Source organism: Geospiza fortis, unplaced genomic scaffold, assembly GCF_000277835.1.
Source record: "Geospiza fortis unplaced genomic scaffold, GeoFor_1.0 scaffold16, whole genome shotgun sequence".
Taxonomy (NCBI): Eukaryota; Metazoa; Chordata; class Aves; order Passeriformes; family Thraupidae; genus Geospiza; species Geospiza fortis.
This window is the reverse complement of record NW_005054302.1, coordinates 9,858,791-9,878,717: the sequence shown is the minus strand read 5'-3', so window position 1 is coordinate 9,878,717 and position 19,927 is coordinate 9,858,791. Positions and strand designations below refer to the sequence as shown.

At 40.5% G+C, this 19,927-nt stretch overlaps 1 protein-coding gene across 4 annotated transcripts in view; it reads right to left on the bottom strand.

Moving 5' to 3' along the window:
• The window catches only part of SESN3 (sestrin 3), a 37,738-nt gene extending 18,597 nt beyond the window's left edge, over positions 1–19,141 (bottom strand). Inside the window, exons 1-3 of one of the 4 annotated variants that reach the window (XM_031065992.1) lie at positions 19,099–19,141; positions 2,883–2,948; positions 337–534 (exon numbers count right to left, since the gene is read on the bottom strand). In XM_031065992.1, the coding sequence (XP_030921852.1) occupies positions 337–531 (195 nt within the window). In that variant the 5' untranslated portion in view covers positions 532–534; positions 2,883–2,948; positions 19,099–19,141. Of the gene's footprint in view, positions 1–336; positions 535–2,882; positions 2,949–13,134; positions 13,148–19,020; positions 19,076–19,098 lie in introns of those variants that run through there. The other 3 variants (XM_005417728.3, XM_031065991.1, XM_031065990.1) reach the window with 3 other exon arrangements.
• Positions 19,142–19,927: the final 786 nt, after the last annotated feature.

Genomic DNA, 19,927 nt, shown 5'->3' with positions numbered 1-19,927 from the left:
ACTCAGAGAGAGAATTGTTTTCCTAGTGTCCCTCTGGAATTTCTTGTGACTTGAGTCCACTCAAGTCCACTGCATCTCATCCTACTGCTGCACAGTGATGCGGGCATGTGAGAGGAGCATCAATGCGGGAAAGAGGGTATGATGTAGGTTGCCAATTCTCCCCTCTCACTGAAAAACTTCTGGCTAGGCATGTTGTGATTAAAATTTACAACAAAAATTCAGCCTCTGTCAAAATACCACCCTAATTTCTCCTTTCTAAATTCTTCCTGGTTTTGTCCTTTCTTAAATACAGAAGTCAGAGTTGCAGGAGAGGAGGCACAGCCTGCTGGTACGTACCATGATAGCAATGTAGTGCCTGTAGGGCAGAGGAAGGGGCCCATCCATGCGCAGCATGTAGAACTGGCTGCGGAGGAAAGACTCCAGATACTGAGTGTGGATGCTCATGACCTGGGTGATGTTGTCCAGGCGACCAGACGTAGAATATTCTTCCACAAGAAGATTAGTACGTTCATCCAAACCGTTTGCTTGCATAACCTTGAAAATCAGATGGAGAAATGTTAACAGAGGGGGAGATTTTCTCTAGCTTTAGCCTTGGGGAGAAACACACTGCGGCATGAAAGGTTCATCTGTGTCCAGACTTAAAGACAATGATGGAGTTCTGGATGTGTATTTGCAAACATACATGCCTGCATGAATGCAAATACACACACACAGATCCTGCTTGTATACTGAGAACTGAAGAGCACTTTACACTGAACCTGTTATTTTTTATACATTTCTAAAAACCCAAAACCATTTTTCTATACATCTTGAAACAGAGGAAGTCGCAGATGCTGAAATCAAACCTGTACAGAGAGCTGAAAGTAAGTAAGAGCTAAAGGGAAAGTAAATTCTTTATGGAAGACAACCTGTTTAGACACACACCACCTGAGTGCTCAGCCCTAAAATCAATTTCAAAATTAATGGAGAGGAACTGGATTATGTAACCAAATTATAGAAACAGCCTGGCAATCTACCCTTTCTGTGCTTGTATAATTGAAGAGGAGATCAAATGCTAATTTGTCCATAACATTCAGGTATTATTTAGAATAGGAATTTAATGCCTTCTTTAAACAAAAGCTGTTCTTTAATTATTCCAACCAATCCAAACCTTGGGCACAAGATGAAATGAAACAGCAGAAGAGTAAGTAGCTCTTGCATTGCAAGCCCTGACACAGTATGAGTGCTATTACTCAGTGTTTATCACCAGGAACAGCCATTCTCAACATGTTCACCACTGAAGTTACAAGCACAAGACTAGAAAACCCACTATTTATTCTGACACTGTGCAGTAATAAACCAGCCAGCTTACTATTGCAGACACCATGAAATGAGAATATATTTCAGTTGTTTTACTGCACATGAAGGTAGAAAGTGCCTAAAACCAAGAAGCAAAATGCTTTTGCTGAAATATTCCATTTAAAATATGTTTTCTTATTTATGATGTGCTGATGAGTGGACCATGTCTCAAATATTTTTCTATCAGAACTTATATAGAAGTCACATGCAAAGAAGCAAAACACCATATTACATCTTCATTTCTCACCACTGTACTTTCTTAGTTTAATCTGTGGGCCCAGAAAGAAGGGGGAGAAGCAGCTACACAGTTAGGCAGCTCCATCTTTTTTACATGTGTATCTTCACTATGGCAGATTTTCTGTGTCTTATACCCAAACCAATGCCTTCTCAGTTGTCCTTAATAATGTTTTTACCATCAGAATTTTATTCACACATTAGAGATCATTTATCTCCCTGTATATATCTCACTCCATTCCTAGGAGTCCCCCTTATTCTTCAGCAAGTGTATCTCCCATGTATTTAAGATATTCTTGTCTCATTTAGTGGTTTCTTGTGGAAATCATATTTTTTGTGTCTCTGGTAAGGTTTCTAATCTTCTCCAGCTTGTCAGGAATTTTCCTTGTAATAGTGCAAGTTACAGAAAGAAATTCTGCTGACAGAATCAAAATATAATCCTGTAGGACTGTGCTGTTGCTATGTTAGGCACAGCAATATGCCATATGATTATTTCTAAGCTTTATCTTCATCTCTATTATGATCCTCTTCATACTGTGCATATACTTCCTCCTGATTTATTTCCATCCGCAGACATTTTTTGTTAAATTCTGCTTTCAAAACCTTGTGGCGTGTTAATAGGAACCTTTACAATTAAGTCATTATTCTCTGCCCATATTCTTTCCATTGCAACAATAAAGCAGCCTTTAACACCAGTAGTGTTATTATCACTTCAGTGTGTTACTATTCTGTCACTAAACCCTCTCTATTCACTGTACTATTTCATGACAAGGAATGAGGGACAGAGGCAGTCGTTTGTTCAACAAACCACAGTCGGCATTTGTCATGGTAGAAATCTCCAGTCTGAAATCCACTCCTACCTTTCAGCCATAAATTCTCTCAAGAGCCACAGCTACAGTCTAAGCAGTGAAGTCATATTTGCAGGTTCACTCAAACTGAAGGTCAGGCACTGCTCTGAGAGCTGCATAATCACACTGCTGCAATACTGGACAGGCCTCCCCTCAGGTCTGGCATTATAAATAATGTGTTCACACCCACCCAAGAAGAGCAGAGCTGTCACTCATGGCTGTCTCTGGGAAAGCTGGTAACAGAAAAGATGTCAAACAGTACCACTTGTGTGAAAGGATGGGTTGGAACTGGAACCTGCTGGAGAGAAACCATTACCCACTGGAACCTGCTCCACAGAAACCATTGCTTTTGCTTTCAAGGGAGCTCATCCAGGTACCATGGAACAAGCAGGGTCATAGAACCATCCTTCAGTGTCATTATTTTCAGAACTATCACCCAAACCCAGCTAACGGCAAACTTACTTCATTCTCTGGTATAAAGGCACTTGGTCCTCTTGTCAACGGCGGGGAGACCTGTACTCTCTTTTCCTGCAAAACAGTCACATAGTTCAGTCACTGTCAGGAATTAATATTCACCTCACAAGATAAGGTCTTCAAGGTCTGGATTCTATTCTCTTCACAAAGCCTGCTGGGTGTTCACTTAGGATGTATGGCACCACACCACATTAGATCAGCTTTGCATCCCCTGTACTTTGCATGAAGGAATGGCATTCATTTTGGCAAGGAGCAGCACCAATTTTGGCCAGGGGTAAGGCAGAAACAAACCCCAAAAATCTAATTCCAGTTGGTTGACAGACCAGTTTAAAGATACACAGACAATAGCAACAAAACATGTGGCATGATGCTAAAATTAGCCAATTTACTGGATTGAATGGAAATTTGAAAACAGAGGGGAAAAAAAAAACACACTCAGGAAATTATAAGCAAGATGCTGGTTTTTTTTCAACGTCAGCATCTGATGAGATCCTTAGTATTGTGAAGAGTGTAAGAACTTTTTGTGCCAAATATTGGCATGAAAAGCAAACCAGCAAGACCCAGTTACATGCATTTTCAAGAAACCTGATGAAAAGGCCACCTGGCTCACTGCTGAGCCTGGAGCACACTGCAAGCAGCACGAGCCTTGGTGTGCAAACCCCAGCTACAAGGCAGGAGGATATATTTAGTACAGAACAAGCCGATAGTGTAACAAGAGCCAGAGGACTTTTTTGATTTATTAGGGATAAGAAACTGGATTAAGATAAACTGTGCTGCCAACCAGAGGAGTGAAGGGGACCTGGGGAGGCTGTCTGCTCCTCTGATGCATCAAGGGCAGGACCAACATTGCCCACATGATTCCTGGACAGAGTTGGTCCAATTCTCCTGGAGGTTCCTTCCTCTCCATGGGTCATTTATTTCAGTGACTAACTCCTCAAACTGTTTAAGTTTTCCTAATGTCTAATCTGAATTTTCCTTGCAAAAATTTAAAGCAGTTGCTTCTTGTCTTTTCTTCTTTTCCCCTTTATGGTTATTTTCCACCTATCTGGCTGGCTGCACACTTGTCTCAAGTCCCTAATTGCAACCACAGTGTTGGTGACTCTTAATATGTTATCCATAAACAGCAGTACTGGATTTGCATACTAAGTATTTCGTGCCCCTAACATAAAAGGCTGAAGTTTTCCATAACAAATGACTCTTAAATACCTACCAGGGGGGCTTTAAGCTTAACTGCCAGTGTGCACAAAACAGCAGTGCCAGTCCTATAATGAATGTGCCACCGATTTCCACCCAGGAAAATTAAGCCACTGGAGCTGCGTAACTATTGTCCTGATCCTTAAAAACACCCTGTCCTTTCTAAATTAGATTAAGGAATAACATGCAAAAATCAGCAATGATTATTCAGGAAAGATGTTCCAAAGCAAACTCTCACAGGACAATTGAATTTGTGACTTTGGAACAATTAGCTGCTAAAAGATGCAGAAATAAGCTGGATCAACCACATGAAGCCCAGCAGCCAGGAGACAACTTCCTGCATCTGCTGCCTACTGTCACAGCCCCAAAAATCCTGTAAAACACTTCTCGTGTACAAAAAGTACTCAATCTAAAGTATGAAGAGACGGTGAAGAGAGTCTTGGTATCTGCACATGCAACCCCTTCCTCACACAGCTACACAAGGCACAGGAAGACATCTTCTGCCCTCAAATACACAGCCTTGCCAGCAGCCAGTCATTCCTACCAACATTAAAAAAAAAGAAATGCTTTCCAAGATTGGATCCAAACTTGGATTTTACTTGGTTTATGAAGGTTATCTGGAAATTAAAGTTTAAAACCTTTATTTCACACTACATAATCTGGAGGAAGCAGCTTGTATGAGTGACACAACTTGGATACCTGTACACTGTCAGCTTTTGCTGGAGCATACCAGAGCTCAACCTTCTCCACCCTGCTCTCTGAACTATACCTTCTTCAGGCTCTGCAAAGCTGGTCCTTAAGGCCAGACCATAGCAAAAAAATCCCTTTGTTGCTTCTGGCAGGATCTGGGCTCCATTCCCCTGTTTTCCCATTCAGTGTGACTGCTATTACTCCTTTGTGCCTGCAGATAAGCTACTGCTGAGGAAAGGAGGAAATGGTACTTGGGTGGATGAATATAGGCAAGTATCAACAGTTAATTCCTGTGAATGATGACAAAAAGTTCAGGAGATAGTCAGACATGAAAATTGTGAGAAAATCTACTACAAAAAGAACAAAATCCAACTCCTTTTGGGTGGTGGCAATTCTAAAAAAAAACAATTCTAAAAAAAAGGGGAAAAAAAAAGAGACAAACAACCAAAACAAGAACAAAACCCCAAAAGCCTGAACATGATCATTCAAGCTGATGAGTCTTATCACTAGACACTTACAGGGAGCTGGGCTTTTTTGATATTAGAAATTATATTCTTCTCTTCCACCAACAAGAAAGATTATTTTGCCTTCTTGCCAAAGCTGTTATTTTATTAAAGCAGGCGAAAACAAGATTGTGAGGAGAAAAGGAGCAAACATCATCTGGTTGCCCAAGTTCTCGGGATGCTATAAATAAAACCACGTGAAGTTTACAAGCATTGAGAAAGATAATGTTGGCTTTGTTGAGCTGTAGATAAGAACCACTCCTTCTGGGCATGCTTTATCTAGAACAAGGATTTAAGGTCTACCCGAGAGCCCAAACACAAAAACCAGTACATGGGAATTAGAAAGCAACAGTGCAGATTTATGGTCCTTTATGGTGAAAATTCTTGCAAAGCTTCTTGTTTTCCAAGAAAGCCATTTTGTTTTCCTGTCCAAGTAGTCTTTGCAGATTACACTAACTATCATTAAGTCAGCCAGGGTCCCAAATATCTTATTTGAAATTGGATTCTTTTGCTAAGAGGCTGAAAGAAGAAACAGGTTGCTCAGCAACTAAAATGCTGCACACACATCTACCAGTCATTCTCTGCTTCATGATCCTCCAGAAACAAAACTGCTAGAGTAAGAACAATTTCCATTTACATTAAGACTAGTACCTTTTTGAGGGCTGTTTCCTCAGAAGGAATGAGATGATGAAAGGCTGCAAAGCAGAAAAAGGTGTGCCTGAGCATGTTCTGCTGCAAGCCAGAGCCTCAGAGCAGGTTTAGCAGCAGTGTCACTGTCACACTGTGGTGTCAGACAGCAGAACGAGACCCCTGCAGAGCACGGGAGAGCTGATGCAGGAATTCATGAAAAATCTGATGTAAGCTCAACCTGTGACTTCTTCCTGTCCTTAAACTGCACTTGCAATGGCGTCAGGACCTTCATCAGGAATCTGAATGGTGACAAAGTAGCAGCATTTCCCCTTTGCCCAGGATAAACTGTAAGAAATACCTTTGTCCTTGGGTGAGCTCTGCAAAAACCCAGACACAAATCCGCAACTTGCCATCTCACGGGTTTATTTTCAGTTGTGGCAGTGACTGCACACCCTTCCCTCCAGAGCCAAGACTGGGATGAGGCACCTGCATCCCAAATAGCTGCCAAATGGCAGAGCAAGGAATGCCAGAATCACTGGGGTTGGTGATGCGGCCATGAAGGCCAAGGGGGAGCAAGCACGAGCCCAGCTGGCACTGGGATAGCACAGCGGCTTTCCTCCCAAAGCCCAAAGCAAAAGAAATAACCTTTCTTCCTCTTCACCACCACATGAATCACCGTGTCCTCAGGCTTTAAAGAAATGGCTATTTTTAGCAAGCTGTGAAAGAGGCTGTTTTGCTTGAGAATGGAAGTGCTAGCTGGTGGGGCTGATCAAACAGCTGCTTTAGGAAGCACTTCTGAGTATCTATGGATTCAGAAAACACGGGCAAGGAGCAAGTGCCTGCACTGCTATGGGTGCAGGGAGGATTCTTACACACATGGCACATAAAATCTAATTCATCCTGCACTTGACATCAAGGTGGCCATGCTACAACAGGATGGGGGGAGGGGGATCACAGGGAAGAAACATTCAAGAGGGAATTTTGTGAGCTGTGACAGCGCTGCCACTTGTGTCCCTGCAAACTCTCAGAGCAGTGCAAGTGTCTGGGAAACACTCACAAAGGGGCTCAGAACCTCCACTCTCACAACACCTGCCACCACTGCCAAGACATCAGGATAATAAACAGCACCGGATCAAATGTAAATCCTAAAGGCATCCCAAAATTAGCTTTTCCTGAGGAACAAATTATTTTTCTTAAACAAGCAGAAATGTTTTTGAGGGGAAGGTAATGAGTAACTTATTATTTATTAAACCTTTTCTTATATTATAATCTACAAGCCATTTTACTACCATCTAGGATTTGTAAGGATCTTTGTTATTTAAATTCAGTGGTCCATCTCTTTAAAATACTCATTATCATCTGCAGCAATAATCTGAGTCAAGTGTGTCACTGGATGGGAGTGGAGAACTAGGTTTAGGATTCCCTATCTGGGGCTGAATCTTACCAAAGGAATAGCTTTTATTCCCCAGTCTCAGTTTTATCTTACAGTTCTTCAAACTCAAAACACACTAGTTCAATCTCACAGACTTAATGTAATGGAGCACATATTTGCTCTTCAGCTGACAGACACAAATGCCTTGAATTTTAGGTCACATTACAAGCAGCATTATTTGCTGCTGCTGCTGGTTAAAACCCCACCTATAAAGTGCTTTCTCCTACTCCCACTGTTGTTACTGAACATATTTTCATTTTTTGTTCTTGGATCCTGGAACAGGGTCTACCTCAACTGGCTCAAATTACAGTCAAATGCTCTGATTTTCGGTAAATTGTAACACAATTTTAGTCATACAGTCATACTGGACCATCTGCTTATTCCATCCTCACTGAAAACAGAAGAAAGCATTAAAGAAAAGTTATCTGAATACCAGTTGTGTCTTAGCATCTACTTTTATTCAAACTCTTCCCTAGGATGCAGGAGGGATTTTGTTTATTTCTGCACATGACAAGTTGCCTTTTGATTTAGCTCCCCAACCTTGGCAGAGGAACAGTAGTTTAGAAATGTGGCAGAAGTTTAGGATATATCTAATTCATTTTAGGTGATAATTTTATTATTTGTTGTAAATTTGCAGAGGATTAATGTAATAGTTAAAACTACACATAGTCTTGCTGACTAAAATGAAAACCTCAACAGTCACACTTTACCTGTCTTCACATGTCAGTTCTCCTGGGAGAGACTGACTGACAAGAACAAAGAAGTATATTCAGCAAAGCTGTAAAATTTTGACATTTATTGATAACAATTTTTTGATGTATCATTCTTTAAAGAAAAAGATCTGCTTATGGCATCTAATGTAATAAAACTGGGAGCTTTATAGCTTCAGAACATAGCTACAATTCATCTCACAGGAAGTTTCCATTGCAAATTCAAAATTTTAGATATACATTTAAAGGGTAAACCTTGGTGTCCTGTTATTCAAAACAATTTCTGTAGGCAAAGAAAAGCCAAAAGACAAAAATGTGAAGAGCAATGATTTGAATGATGCATAACACTTTATTTGCTGGCAGTGCAGAACTTCTCCTTACAGCTGACCTATTCCTATAACTAAACCCAGGCTATAACTCCAGAAGCAATAAAAGAAATGTTCAGAACAAACAATGTCAAAATGTTGAGAGTTCACAAAGCAAAAGTCCTAGCCTAGGGTCATTTGTTAGGGGTATTTCAAGTGATTTTGCAACAGTTTCTTCCTCTTAACAGACTGTCTAACTCCAAAAATGCAAACTAAGCCATAAAGATGAAAATTAGCAGAGGAAGTCAAACAGCAGGAAATCTTTTTTTAAATGAAACAGCATTTCAAAACACTTAAACCAGTAACTTTTAACATTATGAATTTGGCATCTTTGTGCCTCACAGCTGATGAAGTGGTGCAAAGAGCTGGGAAAAGAGCCAATGTAATACAACTGATGGAGAGCTTTTGCTCTGGTAACAGGTTACAGCCCTTTTGGATTTCACACAATAAAAGGAAGCCTATCCCAAGTTCCCGTCCCTCTACCAGCTATTAAGAACACAATCCACACTAATTAGAAACCAAAGGTCAGCAATTTCTACCCAGCCCAAGATGGATGGTCAGGCAGGAGAAGTCCCACAATGGCTCCTTGCTCTTTGAAAGATATCCGGTACACACGGGACAAAAACTCAGCAGTGAACACGAAGTTATGGCAGAAAAGCCTATCACCTTTTCCATAAAGCAAACCTACATCTGCATCCTTACTGCTCCTACTGCTGTGATTCTCTCCTTGCGCTGGAGATCATTCCTATGAACCAAAACCAGCCTCCAACTGCACCTGGGAGCCTCCAACTGCACCGAGGACCACAAGTCACATGGCAGAGTAACAAGTATGCTGAAATACACTTTATTTAAGAAACCTCAACTGTATTTCACTTTTTTTTTTTGGTCAGAATGGATCAAAATGTATCAAGTTCAAGACACACCTGTAATTAATATTGACTGAAGTTCAGAGTACATCTAGCTGTGTAACTAAGTCTGAGGCTCCTAAATAGAAAAATGGAAAGACCTTTACAACAAAATTTGCTCAACTAATGGTGCCAAATCAAACCTAAACATTGATTATTAACACCTGAAAAAGATGAGAGACAAACAGCAACCTTTTCTACTTCCTTGTTGCTTGAGAATCACTTCCATTTAATGTAAGCCAAACCTCAAAGTCTGACTTTTTACTCATGCCCCAGTTGTTCTGAGATACCAAGGATGAAACTCAACTGACCAAACACAGGCACCCAAATCAGAGTTAGCCAGCTGCCTGATGGTTCAAATGAAAAAAGGAAGGTGATGTCTAACTCAGGATGAGAACAACTGTGTCATGGAAAAGCCTGAATTTTCACCATAGACTAACAGGACTTCATGGCTACCCAGGTATTGGTCTGAAGACCAGCAAAACATGTATCACCAGCAGACAACAAAAGGTCTTCTGGTCTATTTCAGCCTTCAAAAAACTGCTCAAAAAACCAAACCAAAAAAAAAATCAAAATCAAAATTATGGGGAGAATTGAAAAAAGGAGAAACAATGCTTCTCTCATCCATCCATGGAGAACTTCCTCCTTCCCTCCCTGCACACCCAGCAGTAAGACTGGAGTTTGTGTGCTCCTCAAAAACTGCCCTCAGGACAGAAGATCTTGTGAGTGAATGTCTAGATGACTCAATACACTACAAGCACAGCAGAAAAGCATTTTCTATGTTTCAACAGCACCAGATATTAAGAGCAAAAGCTAGAAAACTTCAGTGGTTTTAGCTGGGACTTGTTTCATCTGTACCTTGGCTCCCTTCCACCTTCAGGCTTAGTCCACATCTGACATACTGAGACAGACCAGCATTATCTAGTTTGGAGAACATAGCCTTTAGCCATTAAGTTGGCAAAACTGAAGAACTGCAATGAGTTAATCTGGCTGCTCATCAGCCAGGACAGGAGCGCTGCGTGTTGAGAAAGGCTCTCTGAAGCAGCACAGCATATCCTTTAATCCCCTGCCTCCTTGCAGAGGGCTGCCTTGTCCTGCCTGAGCACAGCCCATCTAAGCAAGCCTGGTTTTGCTCTGCCAGAAGGGTCCCATGAGCTCAGGAGGCTGCAGGCCCAGCGTGGGCAAGGGCAGTGACTGTGGTCACACGAGTGCCATCACACCACACAGTCCATCCTCTTAGGGAGAGACCAGATCGACCTCCCCATTGGATCCATGCAGCAGAACACTGCCAACAGATACAGCAAACATTGCTAGAAAGTGCAGACAGAACAGCAGCTGCTTTGACAGGCCTGAATTAATACCTAAATTAATGACTGAGAGCACAGCCTCTTTACAATGCAGTAATTGAATGGTTAAATACTTCAATTCATAAACACACACACATTTGATTTATTGGGCATACTGCCAATTGGAGATTAAAAAACAAAAAGAGAGAAAGACCCCTGGGGTATGCAAATCCATCATGTATCTCTGGCAGAACTGTCTCCCAAGAATGCTCTACCGAATTTTTAATAGAAGTATTGTCTAAAAGGCATGCCTTGTAAGCAAGCAAAATAGAATGGTATTCATCCATACTGTAAATGCATAATGGCATCCTCCTACTGTTAAGAAAGTGGCCCAGGGTTTTTTTGTTGCTGTTTGGTTTTGGTTTTTTCAAGTATTTCAAAGATCCTAAATGACTGAAACACTAAATTAATGTAAGGGCAGTACACTGCACAACACTCTGACAATTTTTTAAAGAAAGTCTTGAAAGGACTCCACTGCAATTCATGCTAGAAAAACTTCAAATGCCACAGTATTTCAGCAGAGATATCATCACCAAGGGTTTATAGAAAAGAAGATGCATTTAACAGCATGCTACTATAAAAACAAACTGGTTGAATTTTTAACTAGGGACCAACATCAAGGCTGCATTCTCTCATCTCTCCTCTTTGTTACTGGTGTTGCATTTGTTATGACAAACAGCAGAGAGAGAGAGATTTTAGGCACAGTGTGCCCTAAAACATTTGGATTTGGATTTTTACCAAGGTGAAACTCTTGAGGTTATGTCTACATTGCAGCCGCTAGCACAACTGCTGCTCTTCTACAAGTCAGCTTTAAAGAAGTTCTTGGCTTCACTGGTTTTGAAGAAGTCCTTGGTTAACAGTTCCTAAGTCAGGCAGGCACGTGAAGCTCTGCTGCACAACAGGCTTGAGAAACCAGACAAATGTTGAGTCAGCCACTGCTGAGTTTCCAGTTAAAAGGATGCAGCTTGACAGCTCAGAGTGAACATAAAGAGATCTGCTCACAGCAAGTATGGAGTCCTACCTTTGCACTTGTATGGAAAAAATAATAACAATATCCTCCTCTGATTAGCATCTCAGTCCCCCACAGCTGCAGGGGAGGAAGCTGGGCTCTGACCTCTGCACCAGCTCACTAAAATGGTTTTCCTTCCCAGCTTCAACTTACCTGCGTGACAGACTACCAAAAGCAACAAGGTCTCCTGCACTGGTCTCCTGGCCACACAAAGTATTTTGCTGCCTGAGGTGTTATTCAAGCAATGTTTGTGACTAATGTCAAACACTTCATGTTCACAGATTACCAAATACTGAAAAATCTTCACAAGCTGAGTGTGGTGGAAATCCACCACAGAATTTAACTCAAGAAGGCAAAGGTTGAGGACCTCTTCCATGTGAAAACCTGTTTGACCTGTAACTATGAGACTTTAGATCACACAATCCAGCTTCCCAGGCATTTCCGCTACTTTTCACCCTGCAATGTCACTGTACAGCTTACTCTTCTTGTAGTTGTTCTTTAAAATTCCGGAGGAGGTGCACTCTGCTAGCTCCCCCGATTGGCCATTGAACCAGGACATATAAGTGGGGAGTCTGAATTTTATCAGAAGAGCAGCAAATCCGCTGCAGAGACACATTTTGCTACCTGGAGCATATCACAGGTGCTTCTTTGTTGCATTTCAGGGAATAGGTACATGAGCAGAAGCCCCACACTCCAGAAATAAACTCAGCGTGTATCCCTGCCAACACTCCTTTCTGATAAGTCTGTGTCCTTGTAGTGTTTTCAGCTCAGTAAAAATTTCTAGGACACCATCTCTTTGCTGAGTAGTAAATGCTGCTGCAGACATACACTCCCAAGCACCTTTCTCTAACCAAGTATTACATAAAACCAAAATCTATTCAGAGACATAAGAAAGTCAAACAAATGGCACAAGCATGGGGTTTCAAACTGCTTTACCTTTAATGTACCAAATGATCATAGCAGTTATTTTGAATCTTGGTGTATGAACCATCTTAAGTGACATGGAAGTAACTTGCCAAGATTTAGAAAACAAAATCCTCTCACACAGCTTAAAGAGGGAAATGTGCTCTGCTCAGTACTGGAGCTCCTTCAGCTAGTTTTCTGCCATCTTTTTCATACAGGATTGTGAAACACAGTAGCTTGAGTCTAAGAAACAGCAACTCTGAACTGCTGATGTTGCTGTCACAAGCATGTCAAATAATTTTAATTGATTGACTCCTTGCTGTCACAGTCCATGCATAGTGTGCTTGTGCCACCTTCAATAAAAAATTATCAACCAACCAGCAGGCAACAAGCTCAAGCAGAGATACTAAGCCCCTTCCACAATGTGCAACTAAGCTGTGGAAATCGTTGCTGTAAGATGCTAAGGACAAAAATCCAGAGTGTGTTTAAAAGTGAAGTGCTCAAGTTCATGGAAAAGAAATACAAGAACAGTTATTAAATATGGAAAATTCACCTCCAGCTCAGGAAGATTTCAAATGGCAAATACTTGGATCCTAGGAGGTGGTGCTGTGGGAGTGCGTAACAAACTGTTCCATTTTGTGTCTCCTTTCTTCAGTATCTTCCCTTGGCCACTGTCAGGGACCAGAATCTGAGTTGCAATCTGACCCACGGTATCTGCCCTAATGCTCTCATATATCTGCAATAGATTAGTTCAAAAATAATACTTATTTTTTACATCCTATTAAAATGGAACTTATTTTCTCATAGAGATAGGAACTGGCATCCCCCAAGCAAGGAAGCATTTTAGAAAAACTGAACCATTTCAGAAATAAGCATTCTGATAATCCAGGGTGGATGATACAAGCCATGTTATGGAGCTCCTTAGTGCCTGGGTGAGCACATTCCTGCACTGCCTGTTCAACACAGGTGGTATCATATAATTTACTTCAGAATCTGAAGTACATTACACTTGAATTCTTTACTAATATGGTTTTAGGAAGCTGGTGTTATTATTCCCATTTTTTAAATGCACCTCATCAGAAATGTCCTCAATTTAGATTTGAAAAAGGTGAAGGAAAAAAATGCCTATTGTCTTTATGTTTTAATGCCTTAAAACATGAAGACAATATACTTATGATCTTCACTACTCACCTAATGGGCAGAGAATGTTTGTTTAGACAGATGGTACTGGAAGAAAAGCACATTTTGGCTATGCTACCTCACCATGCAGAACTTTAAGCCATTTGCATTCACATTCAAGACAACATCAATCATGAAAACATGAGCCAGAAACATAAGGTTTCTGATTTATAGCAAAATTTGTAGCTGATGTTCCTTAAATTTTAAGTTAATCCATTGAAAAGCTTTTAAAAGAAAATGAGAAGCCTCCTTGGCACAAGTTTCTTGGACAAATGCTCATGTACAACGGATGGTCACTGACATCTTTGCAACAGTTCAAGTAATGTAAAGCACACTGATGCTGTTCTCCTGGCTCTGCCTGGGAAGGCACCTGGACATCCAAAAGGAGCAATATCCTCCTGCTTTAAGAGAAGCACCTTTTTTCCTCCATCTTTCTTTGGCTGATGACTCAAACAGAGAGAATGTGCCAGACGAAAATAAAATCTCCCTGACTAACGTGCTTTACGTCTAGCCTAAAGGCACAATTTCCAAGAGCGAGCGCCTTGCTGTCTAAGCCTGGAGTTTAAGCCTCTTTTGATTAGTTAACTTTGTAAGCATTTTTCAGAAGGAGGTGGCATCCACACCATGCCTCTGAGTTTACTGAAGTGAGTCTTCTTACACAGTCTCCCTGAAGGAAGTCCAGAAAAATCTTACAGGTGCTAGGGCCACAGATGGAAAACCATGGGTGAGCTCTTTTGATTTTTCACCTGATAGGAAATCCTAAAATGGTCACCAGTTAGAACAAATTATTTCTCCAAGGAGTCTTGTTTGCAAATCCAGGAGACTGTTTTACAATGAGCAGGGAGCTGACACACTGTTTTACATTTGATTAGTCTGGGAAAGTCTGGCTAAGAGACAGACAGAGGAAAGGCTTCATCTCAGCAGCACATTCGCAAGCCACCGACTTGCTGGAACGGCCATAAAAATTCTTGCAGTCAGGCGGTTTCTTCCCCTTTTTTTTTTAAAGAATATTTTGCATCTTAAGTTACATCTTACCAAAGTGAGTCATTAGTGAGATACAATCTTCAAAACACACTGACTTAATGTAGCTGAGCTGGTGGCAGCAAAGACCTAAGATACAAATGTATTTTCACGATGGAGCTTAAAAGATATGCTGATTTTCAAAAATGAAGACTCCTAACTGTTACAGAAGATTTATTGTATGTAAATACAAGAATTGTCTAGAGACAGATCAGCTACTCCTGCTCTCTCCAGCCACCGAGGCCAGCAGATTGACAGAACTTCAGATTTATCTCCAGCCTCTGCTGGCAGGTGCTACCATTTTCTCAGAGTACTGCCTATACTTTTACTAAGAGGGCTTTTGCTACAGTTTGGTGACTTAATGACTCTACCAAAAAAAAAGAAAAAAAAAGCACCAGCAATAAATAAATAATTAATAATTAAATAATAAACTCACTTATTTTCTACCCTGCTTGAATAATGATTTCTGTAACTATGGAAGAGCGATTAACATGCACTGCCTAATAAGGTTCTTTATTGCCCTCCAGTCGACTTGCCCTTTTTCTTAATGAAGTCACCAAACCCAAACTGAGATCTTTTCAACAGAGTAAGCCCAGCTCCAAAGAGACACATTCACAGCCTTTACTTGCCCCAGCCCTACCTCTATACAGACAGAGGTGAGACGATGCAATTTTTCGTCCAGCTTTTCTGGGAAACAAGAACTGATGCCATAGACCTACCTTCTCAAACAAGACAAATTAATCATTTTGGATGGCTGGATGCTGCCTCTATGCATTCACGAGGCACAGCTTAACTCAAAGGAGTGTCCCATACAAAACAGCAACGGCACTGGATAGTCAAACTGCTTTTGCTTGTATGGCAAGTTTCTGTTGGATAAATAGGTCAAGTAACTACACCTTTATCTAATACCTTTTGCATTAGTGGCCTGAAGAGCAGGGGCACGGAGGGAGACCCTCCTGCCCCCTCCGTTCCCCTCCTGCTTTTCTAAGCCATGTGTGAAAGATGTTTGCAGCAAGCCCTCCATGGCTGCAGCCTGCTTTCCTTCCCCTTGGACTCTGCCCTGCTGGAAGAGGCACCAAACTCCATCTCTCCTGAAGAACTACAATGCTGGCTGCAGGCTCCTTCAACCTTTAATTACGTTTAGTTGACCTTTTCAACCAACACACCTTTCCTCCTAACTACTTGTCAAACACCAGCACAGAAGCAAGACAAGTTTTAAATTGCTGGGATAGAAGTCACTTATTTCAAAGCAGATTCTACTTGAATGAACCCCAATGTTACCGCCTCCTCCAGTCTTTCCCCAGTAACACAAAACTTAAAATAATAATGTCATTGAACAATTTGTTTGTGTTTTCTCAAGGGAAAAGAAGATGAAAATATTCTATGAGCCATTAATATGGCATAAACTAGTCAGGAGTTTTTCTGGTTCAACCTTTCCACTACATTTGTTTAAATGTGGCAACTGCAAAATGTAAAAATATTAAATATGGTGGAGAAACAGAACTGAAAAAAAAAAAACCCAAAAAACAAAACATAAGAAAGAACACAAAAGGCCATCTCCGATTCTAGCAAGATGCATTAGACCCTGTCTTCTGGAGTTTACAGGGAGAAGGCAACCAATCAAAATGAACTGTTGACTAATGAACACCAAGCACCTCAAGTGTTCCTAAAGTTTTTTGAAATGTCTCCTACCACTGGGGACTGGAAGTTTCCACCACAGGATATTAACAGAGTCCCAATTTAGAGTTTTCTAGCCATAGTGGTCTAGAGTGAAATTAGCTGCAACTGAATTAAAGAGAACTTACAAAACATGGGTGCTCAAACAGCTGCCACTGCACATAATTGGTGCTGCAATCAGCTTCTGGAGGGAACTGAAGGAGCCAGCTCATAATGGGGACAGAAATGTGGTGCTTCAACTTTAAATTCTTATTTATAGTGCGTTGTTGTCACCTTATTACTGGACAACAACAGGGACAAACTGAGGACTTCAGCTTGTTTCTACCTCATATACACATCAAGCTGTGTATAATGTATGTGCACAACCGCCTGAAGTCCAGCTTACAGAGTTAGTTCTATGGGTGCTTCTCTATTAACAGTTACCTTAATTTTCTAACTTTAAGCCAGATATTGCAGTCAGGCAATCATTGCTCACTGGAATGATCACATCCTGATGCTGATTTCCAGGGAGGCACAAGGTTTGCTCTGCCTGCTGAATAGCCAGTGGGTATTTGCATGCAGGCAGCACGTTGACTTCAAGACACAGAACATACTGTAGTAAAGCAACATTTCAAGTGTTCTTCCACACTGGATGAGATCCAGCTGGTGTCAGGTAGAATATTTAGACAGCATGTAGGTGCTCCATTTCATTAGAGGTCTAATCAAATTTCTAAATGCTAGAACAAATTACTATTTCCACACCTCTAATCAGCAATGAGGGTGCTTTACTGAGAGGAATGTCAATCAACTCAGAGGGGAATATTTTTTATTTTTTTAGTTAATAGGCATAATTACTTTAAAACAGATTTAGAACCATATGGCCAAAACCCCTCCAGATACATTTAGACAATAATGTAACTATATTCCCTTTACCACATGCTACAGCAGGAGATACTAAACATATTTACAAGCACATGCTATTAAATTAGGTTCAACACTGTTAAGACACTGTCTTATTAAAGTTTTTAACTGCAGAATTCATATGGAGGAAAGAACATATGCTAGCTTTCAATTTTCTATTAGTATCAGCCAGAGCAAATCCAATGCAATAACAAACTGCCCAGAGACAAATAAATGATGATTTTGAATAAGCAGCTGTGTACTGCTCTAGAATGGTTTACACCAAGACAGCTTGTATTCCTTCACTGTCATGAGCATAACTTTGTTTACTGAGGTTATGTGCAATCGCTCAGAAGCATGAATTTTCATTTGAAAATGTTAAGTGAGGAGTAATTCTTGCAACCATTCCTCCTTTCTAAGGAACAATTTTAATCCATCCTATAAAGTGTCAAATGACTCTGAAGGAATTTACATTTCTCTCCAGTTTCATGACAAAACTAATTTGAAATTTAATACGCTTTAAAACAGATACACAATTACACATTTTGATTCCAAACTGCAGCAATTGAGACATACTGACTGTATTTATGACTTTACTGCTCATTCTGAATAGACAAAAACCTGATTTTCAAGTTATCTTTTACTTTTCTTCTAAATGTCTTTTGCACTTGCAGAGGTAATAGAAATCTATGACTCCAAAGAATTCTCATGAATGTAATTCCTCCTGGCTTTCCTACACGTTAACCTAAATTAGTGTTTGTTGGAAGACTTAAACCACAAGCCAAAGGGTGGTCCACACACTGACCACACCATATTCCCTTATTACTTCTGTTCCAGCCTACTCTCAACACATGGAGCCAGGAATACTTCATATTCCACTCCATTATTGTTTTTTACCACCTGATCCCCTGAGGAAGGGGACTACAGGTAGCCTCACACTATTACCAAGTTCAAAAGGTTGGAAGCTGAGCTCAGAATCCATTAGAAATCCATTGCTAGTCTAACAAAACAAGGTGCTTACCTTAGGAGTAACATGAAAGTCATTAACAACAACAAAAGGTGTTTAATCAGGAGGTTGTATCTGTTTATTTATCTTGCCCCAATTCAGATAACCAGGGACATTCAGGAAAGAATTAATCTATCTTGCTAGATTAAGAGCACTGACTTCTGTCTCTTACCCTGAGCACCATCACTTACATCAGCCTCTCCCTAACTTAAATCCATGACTGCCACCAAGATTATGCCCACAAGAAAAAAGCCCATGCTTCAAAACACCTTCCTCTCAATTTAAGAAAGATGTGAGAATGAAGATATCTGAATAAATAAGTGGTTGATATGGTCTGTAACAAGAACAAAATAGTTATTCGGCTTCATAAACACATAATATTTATATGTATATAATTATATATAAAATACTCTACCAGTATTTTGGCCCAAGTGATAGTTATCTAATGTCTGATATGCAAGAAGCATCCTATAATAAAAATTTGAAACTAGTAATTAAGAAGAGACATTTAAAATTAATACCCCTTGATCATGCCTCCTCTATTATCAGTAACACTGGTCTGCCCAGGATGGCAGACCAAGAGCTGCATAGAGTTTCTTGAACTATCTGTAATGTATTTCACAGACTGACTGATAGGCAAACAATCAGAAAAAAATTGTTTGTGGAGAGTATCCCTACCTCCCTCTAAAGGCATTTCACAATTTGATTCATCTGCATTACATTCCCTATAGCTTCTACTCAAAGCACAAAGACTACCAGGCTGGGCTGCAGAGACAACAATGGGGAGCACCTCTGCACACAAACAGGAACACCTGCAAAGAACAGAGAAATTAAACAGCATAAATTATTTCCATACAGGTTTTTCCAAAGATGATGAGGTGCAATTTCTCATTAACTGAGGTCTCCCTCCTGAGAATTCAAATTTCTTTTCTACTGAAAATGCCCCATTTCCCCCTGGTCCATCCTGACCCACTTAGACAAAAGCCAATATTCAGCCCGGACACACAAACTATGCTGGAGATCCCCCATTATTCTCCAGCCCTGTAAATGGAAATCTGATAATAAAATCTCCAGACCCCAGCTATGCACAGCCAGGGGAGAATTATACCACTATCTTCTCTCTCTCAAATCTCCCTAGCCAGAAAAAAAAACAGTTCAAATCAAGAACTAAATGAGTATTAGCAGCTCCCTCACCAATGTGGGAGAGAGGAAAAACCAAGGATGCTTAATGAACCATAGTATTTTTTCAGATTTCAAAACACTGCCATTTAAAGAGATGTGAGATTTGAAGCCCTAATTAAGTAATATGCATAAATTTAAAGCAAATGTTCACAGAGTCCACATCTCCAAACCACAGCCTGTGATTTGGCTAATGCAATGCTCCACTCCCAGAAGTAAGTCTTAGCAGAAGACAACCTCCACACTTGGCTAACCCACTCGCAACACTAAACCTCAAAGTTTCTTTTGAAGAAATCCTCCTGCCCACTTTCTTTCCTTTCTCACCTCCATTCCCTCCCTGTAATTCAGGAAAGATTGTGTTTTTGCTTTTGGTTTGGTTTTTTTTTTTAATAGAATGACTATTCCA